Genomic DNA, 17318 nt, shown 5'->3' on the forward strand with positions numbered 1-17318 from the left:
TTAATGTCCAATCTCAGTGTTCATCGCCACAACAATCAGTATCAGAGAGTATAATCCTTTTATTTATTTTTTCTGTATGGGACATAATCTAATCTTTTTTTTTTTTCTGTGACAACAATGGAAGAAAACAGTATACTTTATCCATTTGTATGATGTTGAAGAACCTTCATTATTATCTGAATTTAATTAGCTAAATATTCCTGAAAAATAATTTCAATGCACAGTTGTTAACTTTTTCCAATGGCCCATCCCATATAGTATTATTAGCAAAGCAATTTAAGCAGTTCTTCCAACCCTGAAGTACATTCCCATTACGGTAAATAAAAAGGTTGATAAACTTGCAATCATTTCAAGATATGCTCAAGCGTTAAATAGGGACTGCACAAAGTGCATGATGGGACCATATGGATCAGCCATTATAGAGATTTCAAGCTGAATATTTGAGAGTATTCAAAATCATGTGACCCTGGTATAAAAAAGGCATTCACAAATTCTGTATTCAATTGTGTTCAATCAAATTAAAATGAAACAATTGACATGAAACTTAACACTGTTGCCCTGAAAGCTAAATCTCTAACAAAACCACATACGTGTATGTATATGCGGGCTCTCAGAGTACTAGCACACTACTAATAGCAATGCCCTTTATATGGGGGCACATTTGTGATCCATGCCACAGTGAATTTAAGTTAAACTCTCTGTCATTCCTTGGGTCTCTTCCAAGCCAGTGAGTTTGTAATTAGATAATAAGAGGACAGTTGGAAAAAACCAAGGCCCTCCCTCTCAATGATGACAGATGTGGGACTCTGCCTTTGACCAGGGAACCCCAGGCAGTGATGTGGTGTGGTGTGTGGTTAACACAGTGACTCACAGGTGATCCAGATGGTCCCATGTCTCCCTTGGGACCCGGGAAGCCCATGACACCATTCTCGCCTCTGGGACCTAGAGGACCAGCTGGGCCTGAAGGACCAGGGTCCCCTGGCTTCCCTCTGGGTCCCTGAAAATACAAGGTCACACACATTTGAAATCACATTTAACACTAATCTATCACAATATACATACATTTTACAATTCAACTGTCAACTGAGTACCCTACTGACAACAAAGTATTACCTTCTCGCCGTCCAGTCCAGGTGGACCTGGTAGACCGACATCGCCCTGAGGACACACCAAGGCTTGATTACAAACTAGAATCCACACAAAGACACACTCATGCAAATGGGGGAAAATTTGCCCTCTGCTTTTGACCCATCTGCGGTACACAGCAGGACACATAGAGCAGTGGGCAGCCATGCACGGTGACCTGGGAGCAGATTTTGGGGGAGTAAGGTGCCTTGCTCAGGAGCACTTAGACAGTGGGTAGGAAGAGTCCTCTTGGACTTTTCTGGACAGATCCAGGTATTGTCCATCCAGGTATGCTTTTTTTTTTGGTTGTCACTCAGTGGAGTCGAACCAGAGACCATCCAGTCTGATTTTCTGCCCATAGTCCAATTTTTCTGCCACTAGTCCACCACCTCGCCTCTCAATGAGATAGTATGTATATATATACATAATATCTCATTGAAGTCCAGTATGTAATGATAACATGTTTGTGTATCAAATACAAAATGTCACTCTAAAATGCCTCTACCTTGACACCTGAGATGCCAGGGGACCCTGGAGGTCCAGGTAATCCAGGGGGACCCTATTAAGGGCAAAGATCATGTCATTGAAAAGTATTTGAGGTGCTGTATTTGCACATGTTGTGATAAACACTAGACAGTACTTACCATCAAAGGTATGTTGCGAATATCCTGAGGGAATATTAAAATGTTAAAATATTTTATTTAATTCTTTAGTTTTATTACCTCTGAGAAAAAATAAGAAAAGCAACTTGAGATGAATGACATACATTTTCATTATTCTGAATTTCAGCCTTTCCTGGCTCTCCAGTTAGGCCTGGAGGACCCTATATGGTGAAAAACAAACAACATTTTTTAATAAAAAATCATTTAGAAGACAGTGAAATTGTGTGTACTATCGCCAATATTTGCAACATGTAGACATAAGTGTGCCAAACATGACTTACTCTTGGTCCAGCTGGGCCTTCAGCACCTGCATGCCCCTAGATGTTAAATGGAGGTACGAGACTTAGATTCTCCACAAATATTCTCAACTTGTGTTAGTATTTGGAAAGTCTTCATATGATGTATTGGCTTACCTCGACTCCTGTATCACCCTTTTCACCCTGTAAGAAGAATGTCATGCTGTGATATATAATACATGCTCTGGTGTATGTGCAGGTATCTGTCCACTATCCAAACAATTTACCTTGGGTCCCGCTAAGCCTGGCAATCCTGATGAACCTGGTTCTCCTTTAATACCTGTGGCTGCTGTGCTTGACTCTCCCTTTTCACCCTGCCAGATATACAAAACAAGGTCTAAGCAAAGTCCAAACTATACAGATAAATGCATATTATTAATACTAACCAGACAAGAATAATAAATTAAATGGTTTGACTGAAGCATAAAAACCTCTTAATAAACAAATTATTAAGTGGTTCACACAACGCATTGAAGCAACATGTAAAATTCACTGCTGTTCTATGTGCTAAGAAGAAATCCAAATCAGACAGCAGACAGGATAAATTAAAAAGCACAAAAATTCACATATACCTTGGAAATGTCAGTTTGATTAAATACTTCTCAGCCCAATGTCCACTCACTAGCTTTCACCCTAACTTCTTGAGAAAATGAAGTTTGCTTAGTTGACATGGAGATATCATAGTTGGCATCATGTAACCTCAAATATAGTTTTGTCTGTATTGTATTGTCATATGGAGGCGATGATATCCCACATCTGTTCAAATCCCTATTCAAAGACCATCTCTAGGTGTCAATACGTCAGTCTCTTGCTTGCTTCTATTCCTGCCACCCTCTGATTCATTATCAATGACCTTTGATCTTCTCCCACTGGGAGGAAGTTTTAGTCTGTATGTCACACAGGGCTGTTGTTGCAGGATAATGTCATGAAGGTGATGTTGATTGTTTTTTAGTAAGGGGGCTCCTTTTGAGAAACAGACCTGGGCTGGCTGTTCTAAATGTCATCAGGGAGAACCAGCAGCATACTTCTTGTGGTCCCTGGTGAGTTCAAAGTCTGTCCTGGATTTGAGTCAAGGTTGCACGTCTACTCCTCACCGTGAACAAGTGATGTTGATGATGATTTATTGATTTCTCATGACAACTGAGCAAACTGAATCTGTAGAAAGCTTGTTTGTGAACTTGAGTTAAGATTATTTTGTCAAACAGTATTTCTGTGCATTCCCATAGATCACAGTATATTCAAGAATACATTCCAACAATCCATTCTTCCTTGATCCAGAATTTATTAGTGCATATCAGGGTGATGTGACAAATAATATGATATGAAAAGGATCATTAATGATGGCTGATTGTACCATCTATTGACCAAACACAGAACCAAGCAGAGTCTTTGACAGTCCAAAACACAAAATAGTGATGTGATGAATATAAAATTAGTGGGATGACTGACAGAAGCACAGACAGTGGATGAACATTCCATTCCACGCCTACCCTGTAGCCCCTCTTGCCAGGGATGCCAGGGGTACCAGAGATGCCAGCCTGACCCTTTGCAGTGGAAGAAAGACATTTATGACCCACTGATCTGACTGAGTATATAATAATGTCACACACACACTGCTCAGGTATAACTTTACCTTAAACCCAGGAGCGCCTGGGAAACCTCGGTCTCCCTACAATGGAGTTGGAAATGCCATAAATGTCAAAAATGGTAGATGCACAAGAAAGAACTTAATTCATGCAAATCTTTCGATCGTTTACTGAATAAGCACACCCCCCAAAAAAACAAGGCTACGAAGAGAAGACTACAGACAGCAACACTATCACCAGAACAAGAAAATCACCACACTACAAAGAGTTGCAAAATGACCTAAAAAACAAATTAAATAACATCAGAGACATGCATCTCTGACTTGCACCTGTGACAAGTACATGCAAAGTGCAAAGCTGCAAAGCAACTTCAAAAAGTGTGACTTTAGGTATGGGAATGATCTTGTTTGTCTTATCCTGGTTGTCTATTTTTTTGTCAGAGGTCTGGAGGGGGCAGGGATTTATTGTTTTATAATCCACATCTACGTAAAAGTGTAAAGCGTAATGAAAAACTGTGACTGATTAACATCTGTCATGTGCCAGGCACCACACCATGAACCCTCTGAAATTGGTTGTTAAAAATAGAAATGACAACACACTAATGTAGATCATCTGTTCTTGGGCCTCTTTTCAGATTAATGAGTAGATGACTTAAAGTTGATGTACAGTCGCAGCTGTGACCACACAAGCACACACATACTGTAGTTGCTTGGTAGCTTGGTAGGGAGTTGCTACATTCCTGTTTGTCTAACTGCTAGGCTGCAAATGTTGTCTCACATTTAAAAAAAAATCCTGTGAAGCCATATCCATAAGAATTATTTTAACAAGCCACTACACTTGAACACATAAAGGCTTACCTAAGAAAAATGAAACTGTGTCTAAAGTGTGTGAGGACTATTGAGTAGAGTTTTCATGCTAATTTACTGATTTTTCTGCTGGGGGGGGGGGGTCAAGTCTTTGAGAATATGTTGTGCATCTTTTAGGCCACCAGAGAGCAGGGCAACACTGTTTAACAAACATTTTAAGATGTGAGAAGAAGTTGTTATCTTGTTTTGTCTATATGGCTTTTTGTTCGGAGCAGAATGAACCCTAGCATGAGCGCTCAGGTGGCAGTTCTTGTTGTCTAGTAGTAAATCCATAAATTATAAAAAGGCTATCACATGTGTATAGTTACAACACCTTTCACAGGAGAAAAGCGGACAAAAGAGGCCAGAGATTTGTGATTTTTTGTGTGATAAAAACATGGGTCAACAATTTAATGTCAAAGAATACTCACACACTTCATAAATTAGATTGAGAAAGCATTGCGCACCTTGCACCCAGTGTCAAAGACATCCACAATGTCAAAAGCTAAGATCTAGCAGCGCCAAAATGGAACACTAATTTACATCAGAGGACATCACTATGAGATGAGCTGCTACAGTGGCCTCTAATGGAAACCAGATTTGATTTCACCGTCATTTTTTATTGGTTGATTGATCAAATATGATTAACCAATGATACATTATTATGGTTCAAATTCTAAATGTTGGTTGTAGAATATCTGAACAGCAGGGTATAGTTCTCAAAGGTCATACTAGGTCATGCTACTGTCCCAGCTAGTGGTACAGGTCCGATTGTTGACACTAATACTTACAATCAAATAATATGAAATATGTTTTTCTCTGGTGCAAATACACTGTTGTTTGTAGGTGACATTCAGAGGTGTGTGACTCTACTTTCATGTATCAGCCGAAAGGTGGAGATGGAAAGGACTCTGTGTCCCGTAGTGTACATGAGCTTGTGGTCAGATGAATGCATAACTGGAGCTTGGTTATCCCTGCTATACCCTCATGATTAATGATGACTCTGAGCACACAGGAGGGTTCATTAAAGACGCTTCCCAACAACCAGCTGCCAAACAGGAAACAGCATCTCCCTTTGATCTATGACTGCTTCGATTGGCTCGCCCTGGTAGCCTCAAATATTTGTCGTTCATTCTGCCATTTTTCATTTTAACAGCTCTCCCTTCCTGAGACACACAGCAGGCATAGGTCCACATGGCTCTGTGACACCGGCATGCCATGTCATGATTTATCACTATGCTAATCTCTTTACTGAGGCCATGCAGTGTATTTGTATCTCAGAGGAATAGTAAATGGAGGGTCATTTCAAAGCAATCAGTTCCCATCACTCCTAAAGGAAATGTAATCATCCCCCTTTGATGCTTGAGGATCACTTCTGTGCTGTCATTCCAACAACCTGTCATTCCTTCTAAGTCAAGACCAGCAGCTGTACTCTGTATTTTGGCCTGACTGCTTCCCCTAACTTCCACAACCACCTGTACTCTTGCAACTAACCACTGATCCGCTCCTCCTGTCCTTGTTCTAGGAAAGATCAACACTGTGTTGCTTATGTTGCCATTCACCACTCTTGCCTATATTAGTCTTCCTGATTCATATCTCCTCCTGTAAACCTGCCTATGCTACTTGTGTTTAGACCTGTTGCCTTTTTGTGACCTGGCCGCTCGGGTTGCCAAACATACCAGTTCAGGGTTAGACAGGCAGGCAGGTTTGTTCAGCTTGGCCTTGGTGTCAGTGGCATCGTCCTCTTGGCTATACTTATGAAATATGACATTGGATTTCCTTTGATCTCCACAATCGTCAATTCACAAATGGTCTCTACAGACTGGAGCTAATTAGATACACCAAATGTGTCTCATAAGTGCATGAGACATGGAATTGTCAACTCTTGTCTTTTTCATAATTTCTGTACTCAGCGATGAAAAGTTAAAGATTCATTGAAAAAAAGGAAACACTTTTTTTAAATTCTTTCCATTTCAATTTGCTTATAGAAAGCCAGAACAAGAAGAGTTTCACAGAGACATATGACCACTGAAGAATAACAGAACAAGTTGGGTGACTTGAGAATCTTATTAGATTAGAACAAAAGTCTCTGGGGCGGTAGTTGTGTCTGTGTCCTTCTCTAGAAGTAGGCCTGTTACCTGCTGGGCACTTTGGAAACTGAAATGCTTGAGTCTAGAATGGTCATTATTCATGATAGTCAACATGCAGATGTTGATGGTCCTTGTGTGCACCATAAAAATTTTACCTGGCTCACTTCACTTCACTCACAAGGTACCAGCAGCCAGCTCGTTGAGATTATATATGGAACAGATTTCCCTTGGGTTGATTGAAGCCGCAACTCCTCAAGCAACCATACCCAAAGAATGAAGGAGCTGCCTGCAAAAGCACTTTCTCTTTATTACTAAACAATAAGGGCCATTTCCAGATCGCTATTTCCTGTGGATATCAACAAGTCTGCACTTTGCTTGAAGTTTTTATCCACTTTTGACTTTTTCTTTCCCTTCCCCCTCATCTGTGTAGCTTAATGGGGAAAACACATACTGCACATTTTGGCTGAGACTGCTACTGCCGTGCTACCATGACCAAGTGAAACTGCTGTAGTTGTAGGTCACCTGGGTATCCCGAGGTGCTGGAGAACACCAGAGAATTAAATCAGAAATTAAAATATGAGTAACTAGGAAGGAATAACTAACTGGACACATAAACCATAATGATGAAAAAGTATTGATTCTTTCTAAGTAATGTCTGCACAGCACGACTGAATACTAAAGCTGGTTTAAAAATGTATTCATGCATGAAGGTTTCCAGGTTGTTTGTGTTCAATGACAAACATCAGCTCTTCAGCAAAAAGGGCTTTCACTTCCGAGAAAAATTCCAACCAAGTTTCACTCATCAAGACTCCAGCAGCGACATCTGTATAAAAAAAACCCTCAACATGCCACACACGCCCAAACACACACGCACACACACAAACTACACCATGCTTGCCTGTCACTCTACCTTCTCGCCCCTCTCTCCTGGGAAACCTCTCTTTCCTTCATCTCCCTATAGAGTGTATGAGAAAAGCCGCTCAGAGAAGCAGCGGGGCAGTAAAAGCAGACATGCTCTTTCAACCAGGACTTAATCAGAGATGAGCAAAGTCTCAGGGGGGAAAGGAGTGCTCCCTCTTGACATGGAGCCGACAGTATGAAATTTAAATCTCTAGAGGTGACATTAGCGGCCTTCTGTCATATTGGCCCCTGGATCAAAGCATGCAAATGATTGCCTTGTAAAAAAATTAACTGTAGCCAGAAGAGAGATGATTCCTCATCCAGACCAAAAAAAAGGGATGACTCATATTAACCCTCTTTCATTAGCACAAGCTTTAAGTGAAATATATAATTTAAATCCAATTAGATAACATAAACTCCACTCTGACAAAGCTGAAAACTAGCTGGAGATATAACTGCCCATAGTGACCTAAGGAGAGCAGGTAGGACTCAGGACATCAGCACTTCTAAAGATTTGACTGAACAAAACATAGAAAACAGGTTGCAAGCTTCAGCTATTCCTAACATGTTATGACACAGAATAACATTTTAGAATCTTACCTCAATTCCCTGATCACCTTTAACTCCCTGTAAAACAAAGCATATGCTGCCATTAAGAAAAAAGGACAGTTACAGCAGTCCACTAGATGGGGTACAAGATCCTCTATATCCAGTGGCTCTGGCTGATCTGACAGATGAAGGTATAGAAGAACAAGTAATCTAGAAATAACATCTACAAGAGACATAGACTGAAAAATATTTAGAACATTAAACTGAGGTCTCAGTTTATTTTTAATTTACAGGAACTATCTCTATGACATGTGAGGCTGTAGAAGTTAAACAATGTGTGCATTCTACCTCATTCTACCTTACTGGTGCTAGCTAACAGATGTCTGCGATATCAGGCTGATGTGATGTCAACACAAATAGTGCACATGAATTAAGAATGTCTGTGGTCTAAGTGATTATTAACGCAGATCTGTTCTACTTTGTCCAAGCATCTGCTATGGACAATCCATGTTTAAGCGTTGCATTTATTTTCTTACAAGCTGAATAATGAATATGTAATTTGCTCTTGCCAAGGAAAATTAATCCATATTTAATAATTTACGGTTTAATAATGTGTTTCCAGATCAACTTCCTGACTTAACTGAATTAAATCAAAATGAATAAATAAAGAGCAGTGTAAATCAAAATCTAACGACATTGGGAAAACAGTGGCAATATCTGGCCTTAGTCCAAAAGTTTGATGTGAAAGCTGGAGGAGGGGTTTGCATTTCATCCAAGTTATCTAATCTCTGTCGAAGAACCTCTTGTTCAACCACTGTGCCTGTGAGGCTCTCGTCTCTTCTCCTGTTGGTGACCTTCAACTCAGTAGCATCATAACCTCATAAAGCTCATGGCAGACAACAGATAAACAGGAGCCCAGCTTGATTTCAAACAACCGACAGAAGAATGGTTGAAGTTTACAAGGCAATAATCTGCACAAAAGCTAACGGCAAAAGGGTCTCAAGCAGTCAAAGCCACCAAAAAGCTGCAGTATATAAACTCAAGAGGGACATTGTGTTTTCAGTGTGACCTTCTCAGTTCACTAAATCTCAGTTTATATTTCTTGTTTCAGGCTTAATTACTTTCACAAAGAACCATGTTATTGATATAATATAAACTGTGGCTGTGTTGTAACTGCAGCAGCACCATATCCACCTCACTGGAAAGCTTTGCTCTATATGGAATTTAGTAGAGAAGTAGCGAACATGATAACTTATTAATATTCTATACTTAATGAATGACACAGTTATCAATTAAGTTTTCAAAATATTACATGTGAAGGCTCTATTTAGCATAAAAGAAAGAACTCAGACTGAATTCTCAAAGGTCCATTAATATATTTTAGGTAATAATAGTAGAGTGACTGCAGAGGATCACCAGATCACTGGATCTCATTGGAAGGATCAGTAACACAGTGTTCCCCACTCAGTCTGCATGGTAACATTTGGATTTGAACAGCACATAGACGTTTTTTGAGGAGCTGGTGAATGTAGTGGATGAATCTAGCAGCTGAAGAACGAGCAGCTCACAGCAAGCTGACAGGAAAGTCAATATTTCACTTGGCCAGAAACACAACTCCAAACGGATGCTAATGAGGCTCTGCTCGATGTCTACTATTATGTTATCCATAGCAACTTCACGAGGTGATGATATGTCAGACTATCATTTTTGCCCTAAAAACTCTTCCAAGCATTTACGCTCCTTCCAGTCTTATACTATTTCACTCCTACTCAATTGAAGTTAGAGCTTGGTCGTCATTCCTTCAACTTGAGTGAGACACTTCCTAACCATGACAACCCATCCCCGGCCTGCAACAGACGCAGAAGCCGCTCATTTTTTTTAATTTTCTTTTTTAAAGTTAGTTTCTCCTTTTCCACTTTTGGCAGCTTTGCTCTTGTCATCTATAAACCACCTAAATATTCTCATCTAGTAATGCCATATAATGGCTTGGATTAGAGTTGAACAGTTGCTCTGTACATGTGCATGTGTGTGTATGTCAATGTGTGTTATCTAGAGGAACTCTGCTAAGCCATGGAAAGGTGGAGAAGGACAAGCACGTGGAGAGAGTAGCGGGCAGAGCTCACTTTGACCCCCAACACACAACTTCAAAGCCAAGTTTATATCAGCTGTCATCACAAAGAGCGTGTGCATGCTTTTGTTTTGCGAGTGTGTGTGTGTGTGTGTGTGGGGGGGGGGTATACACACTGTGTCCATTCCTGAGAATAATGTCCAATAATCCAACAAACACTTGCCATCTATTGATTAAATGTCAAAACCATAAATGTAGCAGCAGATGCTACCTGCATCATTTTGTGAGGTCAGTGCCACTGTATTTCTATGTTATCAGTTCTAAACATCCCCAAAGCTTTATATAAAATTTTAATAGAAAAATAATAGGTTTGTTACCAAGATTAAACACAGATAGAAAACCTACAAAGCTACTAAGTTGACAGTGAAATATACCAGTTATAAAACAGGTAGCAAGTGAAATACCTTAGGGCCTTCAGGTCCTAATGGGCCTACATTGCCTCGATCACCCTGTGGAGAGAGAGAGACACAACATTTGACCAAAGACTGATTCACATGAAGTTGACATAATTCTTGTGAGTGAACACAACACAGGTAAAGAGGCAAAATATTTTTAAACCCATTTTTTCACAAGGAGCTTTACCTTTTGATTTCCTAGATGTGTTTTTACCTCTGCTAAGGAGGTTATGTTTTAACTGCAATTTGTCTGTTTTTCAAGGTGTCTATTGCCCTTGTATCTGTTCAGGGACAGGGATCCCTCACATGTAGCTCTTTCGGAGGTTTCTAGTATTTTCCTCTGTTTTTGCTACTTTTACCTAAGTTTACTAGCAGAGGATGTTGCACCTTGTTAAGGCCTATCGGACAATCTGTGATTGAGCAGAATTACGCAAAAAACGATTTTCTTGAAACTTAGTGGAAGGATTGAGCATGGACCAAAACAGAACCCATTAAATGTTTATCATCTATAACATTGTGAGACAGAGATTTTTTTATGATTGTTTGTTTTTTCACTGATTTCCAAGGAAATAATGTATTGATCTAGATAAAGAAAATCTAACATATTTAGGGAACTGATGTCTAGTGTGTACTAGTTGGTACGGCTTGATCGGGTATAGGTGGACTGTGGCAGAGGCTGGCATGCTATTTAGTGCCTTTCTAGTTCATTTTGATGCTTTTCTATTCGCATGAATAACAAGTGTGTTATCCGCCAAAACCAAGCACTAAGAAATACATTATTACTGCTACTGCCTAAACCACCCACATGTACATACAAACAAATGAAACATACATGTCCATGATTACAATGTGTTACTGTATACTGTTTTTCAAAGGTGAAATACACAAGGCAGCTCACCTTATGCCCTGGAACACCTGGCTCACCCTGGATGGATAAAACACAGTGTAAAAATATGTACATATCCAGCCAGTGTGAAAATTGCAAATGTACATTGACAGATACAAATGGGGTCACAGATAGGTACAGAAATTCAGGCTTGGTTTGTGACCTACAAAGTCATGTTTTCTCCTAAATGCTTGTGTGGTTGTTCAGCTATTACTGCTCAAATCTATTATGGTGAGAACAACTGAGATTCAGCTCTAAACAATGTAAAATCTACATTGCTATTTTTAAATAATCTGTGACAGTGGATGTTGCATTTGAAGATCCACTCATCCTATCCAAAGAACTAGAGACCAGGTGAAAACATTTTGACTTGAGCCCTCTTTCTTATGGCATGTTTTATTTGGGCCGGAGTGTGTTTGTGTGTGTGAGTCATTCTTCAGAAGGCACAGTGATGCTAATGTAGTTTTTCAAAACTGCAACTCACAGTTTGGAAAAGAGGAGAAATTAGTTTACCTTCAGTCCTGGTATGAGCTGCAGAAAGAACATAGATATAAGATGAATGTCATATAAAAAAACTTATCCTAATGAGAAGTTTCTGGAAAATTATAGGTGGAAAAGTCACTGAACCAGACTTACCCTTGGGTCTTTTCCTGGTTTGCCTGGCTCACCGGGTTTACCCTGTATGACAAGAGCAACAATTCTTCGCATGTATTCTATAAAACTAACTGTGATACCGGTTGCACAATGCAGCTAACATTTGCAACAATAATAAGAACCTGAAAATATTCAATAAGGTAATGACCTTAAACTAGCACAATAGGAAATTGAAGAACCTTTTTCTATCATAAAATCAAGATCTCCCATGGTTGTCAAAGTGAAAATGTTGAGTTTCTTAGGTGGAGACATGAAAACAAAGTCAGCTGTTTAATAGCTGAGATATTAACAACATGTTCAGACTGTAGGTCCCTGTTCTGACTGAAACTGTACTTGTAGTATTCTTACTATGTTTTCAATTTTCTGGGAGCAGTCTGAGTTTATTTATCATAAATTCTGTGTTCAGATCAGATTGGATTGATGCAGGATTATAAAGGTGGGTGTGTCAGGGACTACTTTGAACAGCAGATATTGGTTGTACATGTTGCATTAAAGTGTACTTCAGGCACTTTTGCATGTTTAACAAACACATATAGTGGAACATTGTTGGATGGTGTAGCTTTGATTTGGATGTTGATGTGAATACTATTTGTAAGACTACAAACTGATAATTCATAATCTGCAGGTGGAAAACAAAGCCCAAAACATTTAGTACTAAGGAATGTGTTTTTGGTCTATTGAACTAAATCACTGAAATCCAAACACCAATAGCAAGAAGGTCAGTTTCTTTTCAGGCTCCAAGTAATTTGCTCTTTGCTGAACCACAATGATTTGGACCAAGGCCTTGTCTACGATGCGACGACAGCAAGAAGGTTCCTTTACATTGTTGTAAAGGAACAAAGTTTGGCAGATCAATTCTATTGCATCAGTTACATCAGAACTGGATCTCTTCTTTGATATAAGAGACTATTTTTAGTCTCCCAACTGACTTTGGCAACACGACAGACAGTAACCTGCCTTTTTTCCAAACAGTTTCCAACAAGCCCCTCCCAGATTGTTCTATAACAAATCATGTGCCAGAACAGCTTCAAGGTAAACTAACACATTGAATGACTTTTAGGGTAACAAGTTGAGATGTTTTGTAAGATTGAAAATGAACAGGTGTATAAGTAGTGGGACTTACCGGTGTGCCACCAGTTCCAATCAAGCCTGGGGGTCCAGGGGGTCCTGGAAGTCCTGGGGGTCCCTGCGCTCCAGGCTCGCCCTGCTGAGAGACCTTGAGTTACAACCTGCCATGTTGGAAAGAGCCTTACCACACTGGCCATGCCAACACAACAACATCACACTACAATCCAAATCAATGCAGCAGAGGCGGAGATGCAAAGAGGAATAGTTAGATGGGGAGCGAGGCAAGTGGTTTAATGCTCGAGCACTGACATTCTCTTTGATCTTGGCACTTGACTGTCTCTGTGATATAATATTGTAATCTCGAGTTTCTCTTATTAGATTCGGTGGTACATTGAGCATATTCCATGCACTTCATGAAATGTAACTTGTTCAGGTGTCTGGATGTGATCATTGAGCCTTGTTAAAGGGTCTTAGCAAATACCCTGGGTGAGAGGACACCAGAAAAGTACATTAGGTGCTTTTGATTATGAGACCAAAGCTGGTCCCAGACTGGAAATGATTTGACCTTAAGTACGGAAATTCAGTCATACATTGAGGAATGGTTGTGGTTATGGGAGCCTTTTACTGACTTTGATGCCTTTTCAATAAATGGGGAAAAAGTACCCTCAGTACCCCAGGAGCCTGGTCTGGATCCCAAGATTCAGGACCAAACAAATCATCTGTCTGTGTCTGTGGGCGTAAAACTGCTTTAAAAACGATGGATCATGACAGGGTGTTAACACAGACAGGATTTGTAGTTTCGGCCATTATGTTACAAAGTTTGGTACTTTAGGTCCAATGATGATACCTGAGCAACTTATATTTGGTGAAGACCATTGGAGTGTAAAAGCTCAAGAGAAAACTAAGTGTACCTTTAGTTTCGAATATTTTGTTACAGATGTGGTTCATGGCGTCCCACAGGAAATAAGCGACATAAACCTAATGTTTGGTTTTTAGTTTGTTCATTTTTCTAACACCTTGTGCTAAAGGTTACTTGAGCTAATACTAGTTTCGTTTAGCCTTGGTTATAGTTAACTCACAAGAGAAAGTTTTTATTATTTATATTTGTAAGAGATAGGTTTGAGTGTGACATTGATATTTCCTTTGGTTTCTTGGTAGTAGACAGCTAATTTGTGTGTAGTTATTCTGAGGAGTCTACACTGACAGGGAGCACCTTGGGCATTATCTCAAACCAAAACCAAGACTAAACAAAATAAAATAAGGGAAATTTACAATGAGCACAGGATATGAAAATATTAAACATACCTCACAGGCTCAAATAAATCTCTCAGGTTGCTACACATCCTGAAACCTGAAAATCTTTTGTGTTTCATCTTTCTTTTACAACTTATGAATTCTAATTTCCTGATTGCAACTGGTCTAATATTTTCTCTGTATGGAGGTATCCATTGTCATACAGGGCAATGAGTTTGGCACAAGATTTAATGCATGATGCTGTATACTGCGGGATTTATTTTCACATGTGGTCCAGCTTAGACAAAACACCAAGTGCTAGGCTTACTTCAGTCACTCAGCAATCACTTTGTAACTGAAGGAGAACACACACGTACAGCAGCTCAGGAGGAGAGTATGTTGCCAAGCTTCTATTCTCCTATAATGTAGAACATATCCATCTACATTGGCTCCATATTTTATCTTTCCTCCCCTATACTGCGGTGCAGAATGTCTCCAGAAATGATTTATGTCTCTGAACATGTTTGGCTTTTCTTAGAGGTCATTCAGTACACATAAAAAATTTATTAGTACACCCCTGGTAAATATCACTGTAATGTGAAGAAATTACAAATCCTGAACTTACTACAATTTTACTGGTTTGTAGCCAAAGCCCAGAATCAAAATTAAATTATGATGAAAGATCCATACTACATTCTTAATGCAATGAAGCCTGAGATTGATAGAGTTTATTTTAAATATGTTTTTAATTATTAGCATTATCTGTGATGACAGACTGAATCCTGCTTGGCATAGATGATACCAGTGTTGTACAATTCTCTTGAGGGATGCTCTGCCATTGTCCTGGCTCTACCTTTTACTTTTAAGTATTCAAAACAAGGATTTACTAATGGATTTAGGTTGGTTGATTTTCGCAGTTTGTTTTGGATCATTGTCATGTTGGAAAATCCCCTCTCCTACCAAGGTCCTTGAGCCTGTGAGTCATCTTTTAATTCAGTAAACTATTATACGAACCTACTCCATCTATAGATGTCACTTCCCGTACATCTTTTTTCACTCTTGCTGCCCCACAACAGCAGACCCTCCTCTCCATGTTTCATGGTGAATACTGTGCAGTCACTACAGAACTCCTGCCCAGGTCCCAGACAAATATGCTGGACCTCATCTGATTCAAACCAATTCATTGTGGTTTAATCTGACCCAAGAATGTTCTGCCAACATCTATCAGGCTTCTCTTCCTGTTCTAGGACAAGGTTGAATCTTGCAGTTTTGTGAGTAATGGTTTTCTTCTTGGACGCCAACCTTAAAGTTTTATATAATTCAATGTCTTCCATATTGAGTCATCAGAGAAACTCTTATTCCCACAGACATTCCTTGTGCCAGGTCAGAAGCACTTACTTATCCTTTTTTTAAATGCAAAGTTGGTTGAGTTCATTTTGGTTGTTTGGCTCTTCCCAAACATCCTTCACCTCCTTATAACTACTGCCTACTCGCCTGCTGATGCTCTTCTTTCATCTGGGTCACACAATTTGAATTGTCACTGCAGAGAGTTCCTCGCCAGGTGGAGACATGGAAACTCAGGCCTAAATTGACACAACTGTGGGGCCTACAGATTATTTTAGGATCTTGTTTGGGACCAATATTTTTTTATTTGGCGTAGCTAGTTGCTAGCTAGATTTGAGCAATCTTTTAATATAATTTTAATAGAATATTCAAAAGTTGATTTTAGTCTGCAGATTCTATCTGCAGATTACGACCACTTGGTTAGAGGGGCATTAACATCTGTTTATTAACCACACAGAGACCAACTCATCTCATGAAACAGGAAGCTTAAGTTACAAATCTCAGGCAAATGAAGTTTAAATTATGAAGAAAGAATAAGATACGTAGCATTTTGCAACTGAAACTAGGACATAGCGTATATCTGCCTTTGCTGTCTTAATTTTTAATAACTTATTTTAGTCTTGTCTGAGTCCTGTTTATTTATTGAATTGAAGTGTGGAGTGCGGTGTTCCATAAAGACTAAGAATAAAATGTTTTGTTCCATTGTACCTTAGATTATTTTTAAATGTTCTTTGCCTGAGACCAGGAAAATAAGGCTTTTTTGTTTGATACTTGCCACGCATCCATTAAAGACAAATCCTTTTCACTTTAGTAAAACCCAACATTAAAAAGCAGTAGCAGCCAAAAGTTTGTTAATTACAGCATGATGGTGGAAGGGGTCGGGGAAGTTGTTGCAACAGATGATGGCGGTTGGCATCTACAGGGCGGACAGAGAATAGAGGGCAAGTAGGGGCAGAGAGAATTGTACCTTGAGGCGTTTTAAGATTAGAGGGCTTATTGGGGGCATGTTTCGCACGGTGATGGGCAACATCTGCTGAGGGGGAATCACAAAGCACAGGTGGCCACCAGTGCAAAAAGGTCACGAGTCAAAGGTCACCAGGAGGCCAGAGAAAGGAAACAGGGTAGAACCAGGAGAATGATGGAAGGAGGGGGGGGTTGTGGAGGAAAAAGAGAAATAGAACATGAACGTGAAAAGCAAGAAAATGGGACGGCAAAGGAGAGAAAAAGGAAACAAGGTTGAAGAAAGAGAGAACAAAAAAGAGGCACCGGCATAGCAAACTATGGGCCTGGAATGGCAAACGGGATGGTTGATGTATTGTGATAAAAAATGTGAATGCAATCTAATTTCTTTTGTTCGCAAATCAAACATCCCTCATTGAGGATTTTAGAGCATCAATGTCCCCAACAGTTAGCCAGGCCCGTAGATTGCAGTGGAGCAGAGGTGGGCGCTTGTCTTGCCACAAAGAGAGTACAGCTGCTTAGTTCACATCCAGACTTACTGTGGCCAACTGTCCAACACAGGGCTGTACAATACGCCGCTTCTGTTGAGATGACCAG

The 17318-nt window shown here is 39.7% G+C and overlaps 1 protein-coding gene across 1 annotated transcript in view; it reads right to left on the reverse strand.

The window, feature by feature from the left end:
• col13a1 (collagen, type XIII, alpha 1) overlaps window positions 1-17318 on the reverse strand; it is a 54293-nt gene that overhangs the window by 20719 nt on the left and 16256 nt on the right. Inside the window, exons 12-28 of the mRNA XM_062400353.1 lie at window positions 13240-13320; window positions 12099-12140; window positions 11976-11993; window positions 11475-11501; window positions 10586-10630; window positions 8105-8131; window positions 7515-7559; window positions 3717-3752; window positions 3574-3627; window positions 2311-2397; window positions 2201-2227; window positions 2069-2104; window positions 1892-1948; window positions 1770-1793; window positions 1631-1684; window positions 1114-1158; window positions 872-997 (exon numbers count right to left, since the gene is read on the reverse strand). Coding sequence (XP_062256337.1) covers window positions 872-997; window positions 1114-1158; window positions 1631-1684; window positions 1770-1793; window positions 1892-1948; window positions 2069-2104; window positions 2201-2227; window positions 2311-2397; window positions 3574-3627; window positions 3717-3752; window positions 7515-7559; window positions 8105-8131; window positions 10586-10630; window positions 11475-11501; window positions 11976-11993; window positions 12099-12140; window positions 13240-13320 — 831 coding nt within the window. The remainder of the gene's footprint in view (window positions 1-871; window positions 998-1113; window positions 1159-1630; window positions 1685-1769; window positions 1794-1891; window positions 1949-2068; window positions 2105-2200; window positions 2228-2310; window positions 2398-3573; window positions 3628-3716; window positions 3753-7514; window positions 7560-8104; window positions 8132-10585; window positions 10631-11474; window positions 11502-11975; window positions 11994-12098; window positions 12141-13239; window positions 13321-17318) is intronic.

Source organism: Platichthys flesus, chromosome 12 (genome assembly GCF_949316205.1).
Source record: "Platichthys flesus chromosome 12, fPlaFle2.1, whole genome shotgun sequence".
NCBI classification, from domain to species: Eukaryota; Metazoa; Chordata; class Actinopteri; order Pleuronectiformes; family Pleuronectidae; genus Platichthys; species Platichthys flesus.